At 42.0% G+C, this 10,441-nt stretch overlaps 1 protein-coding gene across 1 annotated transcript in view; it reads right to left on the minus strand.

Annotated features, from left to right (window-relative positions):
- NCOA6 (nuclear receptor coactivator 6) overlaps nt 1-9,899 on the minus strand; it is a 31,518-nt gene extending 21,619 nt beyond the window's left edge. Inside the window, exons 1-6 of the mRNA XM_058814855.1 lie at nt 9,792-9,899; nt 9,414-9,688; nt 6,457-6,612; nt 5,766-5,888; nt 4,235-4,363; nt 2,605-3,420 (exon numbers count right to left, since the gene is read on the minus strand). Of these exons, the coding sequence (XP_058670838.1) occupies nt 2,605-3,420; nt 4,235-4,363; nt 5,766-5,888; nt 6,457-6,612; nt 9,414-9,648 (1,459 nt within the window). The 5' untranslated portion in view covers nt 9,649-9,688; nt 9,792-9,899. The remainder of the gene's footprint in view (nt 1-2,604; nt 3,421-4,234; nt 4,364-5,765; nt 5,889-6,456; nt 6,613-9,413; nt 9,689-9,791) is intronic.
- Between the last annotated feature and the right edge of the window lie 542 nt (nt 9,900-10,441).

Consider the following 10,441-nt stretch of genomic DNA (forward strand, 5'->3'; position numbering starts at 1 on the left):
GCTCTGAGTCTGTGCTGTCATATGACAGGATTAGGCAGAAATTTTTTTTGCCAATATACAAAATCCACTGAAGACGTTTATAGTTCTTACCTGTGCAACAATTCTGTCTAACAAATTACTATGACTAATTTCAAACAATTATTAAAGTACAAAACTTACTACTCAGAGAAGGTGAAAAGTCCATGTTTGACCTTATAGAAACTAGACATTAATGTGGTTTGTTGCTTTCTGCTCTACTTCACCTCTTAGCACACCCTTAACTTATTCAATGTACACACACAGAAAGAACTGGTATTCTTGTTAGTGATGTGCTCCTCTCACCACCTCTGACACACCAGGCACACACTCCTTATCAGTGCTGCTGTGTGCACACACTCCAAGGATCTTTCCACCCCAGAGTGGGCTGAGGAACCCCACAGTTCAGGAGGTCCAGACCTGCTGCTCATTCAAGCAACTATGCTATCCCTGCTGCAAGAGCAAGGAATTCTTTGAGGGCCTCATATGGCACAAGAGCCACACTCTGGCACATCCCAACATCACTGCTGCCCTGGGACACACACAGAGATAAAGCTCGCTTCTACCTGCCAGTGTGAGCAGCAGTGGGGGTGGGTTTGAGAGATCCCACTTTTAACTCACTGTCCACACAGTGCCTCAGACTTTGAACCAACCCTGCCCACTGCCCCCTTTATTCTCCTGACCCAGTGCCAGAATGTGACTTCAATTCCTTCTGCAGTTACAGCTTTCTTGCACACCTAATTTTACTGCTTGTGTTAATAATCTGGTCTTAGGTTGTAATTAATATTTCAAGGTAATCAAATCTACAGGCCAAACACCAAATATATCTGCAAACACAGAAACAGATTTATTGAAGCATCACATCACTGGACTCCAGCTTTGGTTCTGCTAAACTTTTAGGGACATGTTTCATGTAAGAATGCTTGAACTGAGAAAAGAATAAAGTGTTAGCTTGGCCTATTCCAAATCTGATATAAATTCCAATTTGCTAAATTGGCTGTGTGAAATGCAAAGTGTTTGAATGCATTCATTTACACCAAACCTTTAAATGTAAGGTGGCTTAAAAATGGAAAGATCTATAATGACAAATTAACATATAAATTGCAACAAAGAATGAGCATGCAGAGAAGTCAGGCAAAAATCTCAGCCGTGGGAGCAACGCAGCTTTGCTGAAACCAAGGAATTCTGTCTTTTAAAATCACCTGAGGATACAGCTCACAGCAGGATTGTTGATTTAGCAATAAGGTCTAAAATAAGTCCAAAAACCCTATTTTGATAGTTTATTTCTGGTGTGACTCTTAACTCAGAAAAACTGAGGTTTGTTTGTAGTAGGTTTAGTTAGGAAGCAGAGCATGGAGATTATACTGGCTAAAGGTCAGGGCTAAGATTTCTGATGGGGACATATGGCTGGTGAGGCAAGACTGTAGGGAAATGTGACCACAATAAATAATGAATAACTGCTTCCAGATGGAGACAAAATAAGATACACCAAGTGTAGGGCACTGGCAGATCCCAAGAGAACCTTGAAACACAGAAAATTCATTTGAATTCAAACAAGACCCATGGTACAAACACTGAAAACAAGAAGCTTGTCCAGATCAGTAGACCAAGAAACAGGATTTCCTTTCAGTGTTTGGACAGATTTTGATGTACAACATGAGAATGCAAGACACTAGAATGTACTTATGTGTGTGAGAGTGGACAAAGAATAGGAGCCATAAGCACACAAAGAAATAATTTCAAAGGTTTAAACAAGAACTGATGTATGGGACATGAGAACTGCCATCCAAGAGGAAGATGAACAAATGAGTGAGCAAAGAGAAGCATAGAAAATCTGCATGGAAATACAAAGGGCTCAAGGGAAAAAAAAACAACCAAGGACACAAAAGAGATCCTGGGACTGACAAAAGAAATGCCTTCAATGTTAGAGAAGAACTCTAGGAGTAGTGAAGAAGTGAGTGCATTGGTTCAAAGAGAAAACTAAAGACAACACAGTCAAATGAGAAACTAAAACATCCCTTAACATCTTAATTTTAGGATGGGGAGTACAACAGCATGGCAACAATAGCTTTTTCCTCTTCATATAGGAAGAAACTGGTGACAAAGACAGGGTGAAGAAGAAGCATCCTCAGCTTAGAAAGGAAGATGCAAAACAATGCTTCACTTCTGTAATAGAAAATGTAAATGGTGACAGAGGAAGTGAAGAGAGAAGTGTTTTCATTACACTCTTGCAAAAAATCCTCCCCTTTCCCCCCAAAAAAGAACAACCTCAAACCTAAACAAAATCCCCACACCATCTCTGAACACCCTAAGCTTGCTTAAAGGCAACAGCAGAGCTGTCAGCAGGACCACTGGCAGTAATAAGTGCAGTGCACACAGCAACTCCTCCCTGACCCTTTGGGCATCTCTGTGACACTGCAGGACAGAGACAGAGTGATGTGAATGCTCCTCCACCAGCACCCACCTCATACTGCACCTATTTGTTGACTCTGTCTCATAAAGGATCTTTTCAGAGCTAACAGCAATATTAGTTCTAGACTTTATGTTTCTTTTCCTTTTAAAATAAATGAAGGTCTCAGTGCTTCTTACCTCCTAAACCAGGGTGTAAACCTTGTGGACCTTGGTTTTGCTGCTGCATCACCATGAAGTTGGGGGGTACATTCCCCTGCTGCACCATAGGATTACGACTGGGAGAGCTGACAGGCTGCTGGAAGCCCTGGGGAAGAGTGCTGCTCTGGGCAGGCCTTGGTCCCAGCTGCTGCTGTGGCTGGTTAACAGTGGGAGATGAGGCAGGGGAGCCCTGCTGGAAGGAGGAGGGAGAAGAAGCAGGAGACTTATTGGTCAGGTGGGGCTGTTGTAGCGGGGTAGGAACCCGTGAGGGCCCTCCCTGGAGGCTTTTCATTTGAGGAGCAGTAAACTGGCCAGGATTGCTCATCTGGGGAAAGTTTGAGTGAGCCTGAGAAGCTTGCTGGCTTCCAAAAGGATATGGAGGTGGAGGATGGGTAGGAGTTTGTACTGTTGCTAGAGATGGTCTTGCTTGAAGCTGCTGCTGCATTTGTCCAGGCAACGGGGCCTTTTTCCAGCCCTGGTTCACTGTCAGTGTGCCCAGTGCTCCCTGGGTTGGAGGAGGCTGGAGTGCTCCAGAAGGAAGCTGGTTCCAGCCAGGGGGAACTGGAACCTGTGCTGGTGAAGTGAATGAAGGTCGGATGCCCTGTGGTGGCTGCTGATGGGGCTGTGGAGGCCGATTCTGCAGCTGCTGCTGCTGCTGGAGCTGCTGGAAGTTGGCTGAGTTCATCTGCCTGTTTACAGGAACTGACTGCATTGAATGGAGCTGAGGAGCTAAAGATCCAGATGGATGATTTTGTTGCTGCATATTTAGCCCAGATAAGAGTGGGTCCATTGCATCTAATAAAATAGCAAAGAAAAATAATTTTTAAAAAAACCTACTGTAGACAAAACCCATCCCAAAACAACAAAGGCTAAACTGCTTGCTTGCATTTTCTTACTCTGCATAAAAAGTTCATATTCCAGAGAAGCCAGGTCTTATCAATTTATATCCTCTAAAATAAAGCACAGCAGCCCCACAATGCTACAGACTGATGTGAGCCTTCTACACACTCAGAACTGCAGAACCACAGAGTATCTCATCTGGAAGGACCATCGAGTCCAAACCCCTGCTCCTGGCAGGATCACCTAAAGCTAAACCACAGGACAAAGAGCATCACTGAGACACTCCCTGAAGTCTGTCAGGCTTGGTGCCCTGACTGCTTCCCTGGGGAAGCCATGAAGAACAACCCCCAAACATTCACACCCTCCAGACCCCCAGTCCTTAACTGACCAGTCTATCTACCCTTCCTGAAAAGAAGGGAAAGAAGAGCACCAGAGATATTCCTGCCTCATTGAACTAACCCTTCTCTTACCTTCAAGCTAAACATAAAGATCAGTCATGACAGTTCAAGTGCAAAAATACAATTGCCATTGCTCAACAGATTTGAACAAAACACCAAGCAAGCTGGTGACTTATTAGGCACCCAAATTATTTGCAAAAAATTCACAGATTAAGGGGGAAGGGAGGTTTTCACAGAAAGAGTAGCTCCCAGAAAGACAGGGAAAATGCTCCAGAACAATTCTGGAGTACTCTCATGAGTACACACTCAAGCCTGTGTGCTGAAGAATCAAAGTTTAAGAACTTTCTCAGATCAGTATTAAATTTTACCACCTGGCTGTGAGGAAGGCCGAGGTGTTCGTGACTGCAGCTCAGCACTAGCACCACTTGCCACCATAGAGGAGGGCACATTTCCACCCTGGGACATCATGACAGCTGCAGCATTGCTCATTCTTATTAAACCTTAAAAAATAAAAATAGAAATCATCAAGTCTCGCAGTTACATAGAGAAGAATTTTAAAATTTTTCTTTTAACAAGAAAAAAATATATTTGTCAGTAAAACAATTCTTTAGACTTCAGGAATTGTTTGTTCAAAATAACCTGAGGATACACCTCTCTGTCTGAAAGCTCAGATTCCCTAGTATCAAACAAACAAGTTCAGGTCATGCTGTAGGTCTTTAGCACCAAATTTTTAAAAATAGTACAAATGAAAACACCACTGACTCATGAACTAATGTGAGCCTGACCAACTACTAAAAGCGCCAAAGGACAAGATTGTATCAAAGCTGTACATGTAACTCAGGTTTTTGCAACATTTGAAACTAGAAAGTAATTGAGGTGTTGCAAGAAGAAAAAAAATGTCAATGTTTCACTTCCACGGACTGTAATTTTCTAAAATGATTGCTACTGTTGCCCTGTTGGTTCTGTTGCTGTTTTGTTGTTGACCTGCAGACAGGAAATGTGGGCACTGATGCTGACTGTGGAGAGTAGAGCCCTTCTTCAAAATGCTTTAGTCATTGTTAAGGAAAAAAATTTCATTATTTTAATTAGGTTTCTACAAAGCTGAAACGTTCTTTCCATTCCTTCTCCTCAATGGCCACAAATGCATCTTACATAAACTGACTAAAAATTGTCCTGGTTTAATTGCTTTAAATTCCATTGACTAAAATATTAGTTATTTATGCTGCCTTATGATTCAGCTATTTTAATAAATTAGTTAGTAGCTTTCTTTGTAAAAACTTTGTCAAATTTGAGTTTTGTAGTTAAAAATTCCTTATGAGTATACAATACTCTAAAATATAGTTTAAAAACTACACATTTCCACAAAAACCCCTTCTTTATGATCAGATCTCAAAAGTTTATCAGAAAATAAGAAGAGAGTAACAATTACAGTGTCCCATCCTTCCCATAATTCTAATGGATTTAATCTAAGTCAGTTTATTGTACACTGAATCAAGACTTTTGCACATTTCCATAAAGAGAACCAAGCAGAACACTCTGAAAATTTGTGCATACTTCAAAGTGAATTCACTACACTCAACTCATCTGCTTCAATAGACTGTATGTAAAAGCTCCAAACAAACCAACTACCCAACAAAACCCCAAACCACCACACCCTCACAACACCCGAAAACAAACCAAAGGGCCCTGCCAAAATCATCCCAACGTTTGTGGGACACAATGCACCCAACAATTCATTCACATAACACAGGACATAGTTTGACAGCACAGAACAAGACCAGACATTAATAGAAATGGCAATTAGAGCTCTGCAAACAGGAGCTGCTGTAGCCAGTGGAGTCTCAAGAGGCCAGCAGTACATGTGGGGTGTGTGAAGCAGCAGCAGAAGGCGTGGGGATTTACCTTGCCCCCCCTGCATGGGGAATGCCGTGTCCATGCGCATGGCCGTGCTCGCGCCCAGGGGCCCGTTGATCCGCACGTCCTGGCTCCTGCTCTGGCCCAAAGCCAAGTTGATGGCACCTTCCCCTAAAGCAAGGCACAGGTTGGGTGAACAGGAGAAACAGAAAGGCAGAACAGACTTTTGCAAAAGGACTTTTTTTTAGAGATGCCGAGGAAGGAAGAACAGGTTTCACCTCCAGGGCGCACTTTAGAAGGACACTTGCACATCACAGCACTCTTCTGGATTGCAGTTTTAAGAAGAACAAATGTCATGACAAGCATTGCCTGCCCTTGATTCCATCCTGAGGGTGCTCCTGGACAACTGTCCAGAATGGATATGGTAACTGTGAAAGCCACTGAAAACTTGTCTTAAAGAAAGACTCTCATGAAACAACAGGGAAAGAAGATCAGCCTACCCTTTCCCAGTCAACACACAGACAACATTTTTCAGGAGGGTTCCTGGTGCCCAGAGCAGTTCCAGCTTTCATTTCTATTATTAGTAAATGTTCTTTTTGAAAGAATAAAAATCCTGAGCTATCTTTTTCACTAAAGCCAAAGTAGTAACTACAAGTTTTGCAGCGCTAACCAAACACACAAAACTGCTTTTTGAGTGTAGTTAAACCTGAGCTTTGGAAGCAGATGAGGTGTGAAATACCTTCAATCTGAACGGAGAGAATGCCCAGGTCTCGGAGCTGCTGGTTGTTGTTCTGGGCCAGGATGCGCAGGCGCTCGGCCGCTTCCCGGGGGATGTTGAAGGTGACACGGACGCTGTTCCATGGCTCGATCTTCTGCACTTTCAACTTGTTGGATTCTTAGCAGAAAAACAATCCAAGTCAGTGCAAAGGCAGTTTATAAGCCCATCTGATGAAACAACTTGGTTAGAAGGTTGAAAAAAGTGAAACCCTATTTGGCTTTGAAAATTGCCAGTGCTCAGTCTCAGGTACAGGAGATTTTTCCCCACACAGGTATACAGCAACCAATGCTCCCAAACCCCAAAAACAGGGATTTTCCAAAAAATTAGCAGTAAAAACCTACTCAAATGGCAACCAATGCAACAGACAACAGAATCACTTGTAGTATTACTTAAAAACTGAAATATTCTGTGGATAAACTACTTTGGAAAGATAAGAAAATATCTAATAAAATAGATTTCATACAATTATAGGTGTTAGGTTTGGGTTGGAAAGGACCTTAAAGCCCATCTCATCCCACCCCCTGCCATGGGCAGGGACACCTTCCATTATCCCAGGGTGCTCCAAGCCCCATCCAGCCTGGCCTTGGACACTGCCAGGGATGGGACAACCTGTACCAGGGTCTCCTCACCCTCACAGGAAACAATTTCCTCCTAATATCCCATCTAAAATCTACACTCCATCTTAGAGCTATTCCCCCTTGTCCTGGCACTCCACCCTTTGTCCCCAGTCCCTCTCCAGCTCTCCTGGAGCCCCTTTGGGCACTGGCAGGGGCTCTGAGCTCTCCCTGGAGTTCCCTCTCCTCCAGGTGAGCACCCCCAGCTCTGCCAGCCTGTCCCAGAGCAGAGGGCTCCAGCCCTGTGTTACAGGACAGTGAACTGTACAGGTCTGCTTTGAGAACCAGATGAATGTGGGAAAAAACTGACTACAGGAATGAAATGCTTGAAATATTTGCGACCAGTGCCAACAGAGTCCTAGCAATATTTCATTGATTTCTACCTTATAATTTAGTTTTCTGGGTAAGCATTTCAAATCCACTGCCAAAAAGCATCTCAAAGTCATGCAAGATATTCACTTGCAGGTTTTCTGAACACCTGTTCTACACATGAGCATTTTTACATGGATCAGTGGCTTTCACAGGAACTGCAGAAAGGTTGGGCAGTTATGTTGGGTACATTATCCAAAGTGATACCTACCTACAAAATGCAGTTAAGGATGATTTTAAAAATACTCCCAATATAGCTTTATAAGTTTCCAGTTTCTATCTTTCTGTAAAGAAAGTTCCTCTCAAAACAGAAAGCGCTGACCCAAATTTTCATCAGCCAGTTCTTCCACTGTGACCTCAGATTTACTAAACATTTGCTAACTTTTGAGGTCTGAAAAACTTGTTAGTTAAGAATGCCACCACTCACTCCTAATTAGGAAGCTCTTGTTCACCACTAATTCACCAAGCCCCTTTTGCTGCTACAGTAATGGAATTATTAAATTCATGCTCATTCCACCTATAAACCTGGTTTTGGCTGGAAACATGGCAGGAGGAGTTTTAAAATCCCCTTTTATGGAGATTTGAACAATCCCATATTTTCTGCTGTTAATGTTGTAATATTTTACATAGAAAAATTGTATCCTCAGTTTCAGTATTTCTATATATTTGTACCCAAGTTTCTCATTTTTCAAGCACTGCATCTGCCAAGATAACCCCATGTTATTTACTAACTCTGCATTCAGGATATCCTATTTTGCTCTGAATCAGTTTAAATAACTTCACACCTGGATAATTTTCAAATTAACTGGACATTGATTTTAAAAATTTGCTTTCTCAGCTAAGGTCTGAATCATGTTTATTAATCCTGGCATTAATATTTATGACAGACTCAGCATGCAGATGCCTCTATATAACAAAAATGACTATGTGCACTTATAGACTGAATTTATTTTAAATAAAAAATGACACAATTGATCTGTGATATTACAAACATCCCTTCACACCAGTAATGGTCTGTTAGTTTACATCTCCTTCCAACTGTTTGTAAGACACAGCTCAAAACTGGTATTTCTTTACAGTATTTTTGTCTTATCCCACCTTTTTTATCTCTCTGAGCAACAGCAAGAACCCAACAAACTGATGCCAGCTGACTAGATGGACAAAATTGAAATACTGGAATAAAGTGACAAAGAAATTCAGTTTGGCTATTGAGAAGTATTGTGTTAGTTTCCTGAAAAGGTGTTTGACACTGTTGAAGAAAACAATCAAGGTACTTAACTGAGCAGCCATCAGTAATCAGCACAGGACCTTTTGCAATATGCTCAGACAGGGGACAAATGTCTTTTTCCAGATCTAAACATGCTGGTAAAAGATGTCCCCAAAATCCTGTTATCACTGACTTGCCATGGAGCTGTTCCCAGAGCTGGATGGGCATTCAGGGGTATGTCAGGGCACCACCCATTCCCCAGCACAAATGAATCAATCAATCAATCAGGTAGGGCAGGTCAGAAAAGGGCAGTAATGCAATAGGTACTGGAAAATGAACCCATTCTCAGATGAACTGTAATTGTTTAAATTGGACAATTTGGGCAGTAAAACATCTCCTGTGTGAACAAGCCTGCGTTTCACTTTTTTATAACACAACCATGTGTAATAGAGGGACATGAAAGAGAATAAAACCAGGTGAAAAGTGGAAACAGAAGAAAAATGAATGAACTTGCCAAATAAATCAGTTTTAAACAACAAAACAACTGTAGACACTTGCAGTCTGCATTTCTGAGAGGAACAGCTTGCAAGTCACTAAGAATAACCCCAACAAATTATCATTACAAACTAAGCTGCTCAAACCCAATATAATCTATTTTTGTGCAAGTGCCCTGACTACCTAAATAAGCATTTTAAGGACAGTTGGAAAGTGACAAGAAGGCACATTACCCATGTGTAAAAGGCCAGGCACATTCTCCAGTATGGTATCCAGCTTCTGCTCAAAGTCTCTGTCACTTATATTTCCTTTAAAAGCCACAAAGATTGTGGAATCCCCAGGAGCAGCCTCCTGTTTCAGTTCATCTTCCTCCAGTCCTGAATCAAAATCCACCTCTAAGTCTTCCATAGCTGAGGAGCACAAGGAGGCATATGTGTCTTTTAAGTGAGGCAGATCATCCAAAACCATTGTTTCCAACAATGGGAGCCTGTCAGACGTCAAGGTGATGCTTGGAAGGGAAAAAGAGAATTATAATTAATATAATAATCATTGGGTAAGGACATTAAGAGCTGCTTTCAATGGCACATTTGGTCATTGACAGAAAAACCTACCTGGTGAGCCAGGATTGGGCTCTGTGAGTCCAGCTGTGTGAGGCTGAAAATGGTGGCCATGGCAGTGGCCAGGCTGTTCCTCCACCAGGACAAACAGGAGGGGGTTCCTGGCAGAATTGTGCTGCACGTCACTTGAGAAGTATTCCAGTTAATCTAAAAGACAGACAGGTAGAAAGGAAGGTAGAGGATAAAAAAATCAGAGGAAAATGAATTTTATTCATTTGTGTATCACAGAGGGGATAAGCAAGCACCTGGTACCAATGCTGCAGTGCCAGACTAAAACTCAGAGCAACAGCTGAATTACAGAATGATAGCAAGACCCACCAAATTTAATTTTAGAGACTGCAGATGCAATAGGTCCAAAGCAGTAGGAAAGCCACAGCATATTTTTACCAGGAGAAATGTAGCATTTGAAAAATATTTTACTCACATCCAGCTAAATCTCAGGCATACTGTGCCTACTTTCTTAAAGTTTGTAAAGATTTAGGTGTTTTCAGCTTCTTATGCACAAAACAACCTGAAATCTGCTCCCCCTGTCACAGCCCACAACTCCCACCATGCCTCCAGATCACACTCAGATAAGAATGAATTCAGGAAGTCAAACTTCACACCTGATGGATCTTGCTTAATGAAATATCTAAACTTTGCAA

Source organism: Ammospiza caudacuta, chromosome 15 (assembly GCF_027887145.1).
Source record: "Ammospiza caudacuta isolate bAmmCau1 chromosome 15, bAmmCau1.pri, whole genome shotgun sequence".
NCBI classification, from domain to species: domain Eukaryota; kingdom Metazoa; phylum Chordata; class Aves; order Passeriformes; family Passerellidae; genus Ammospiza; species Ammospiza caudacuta.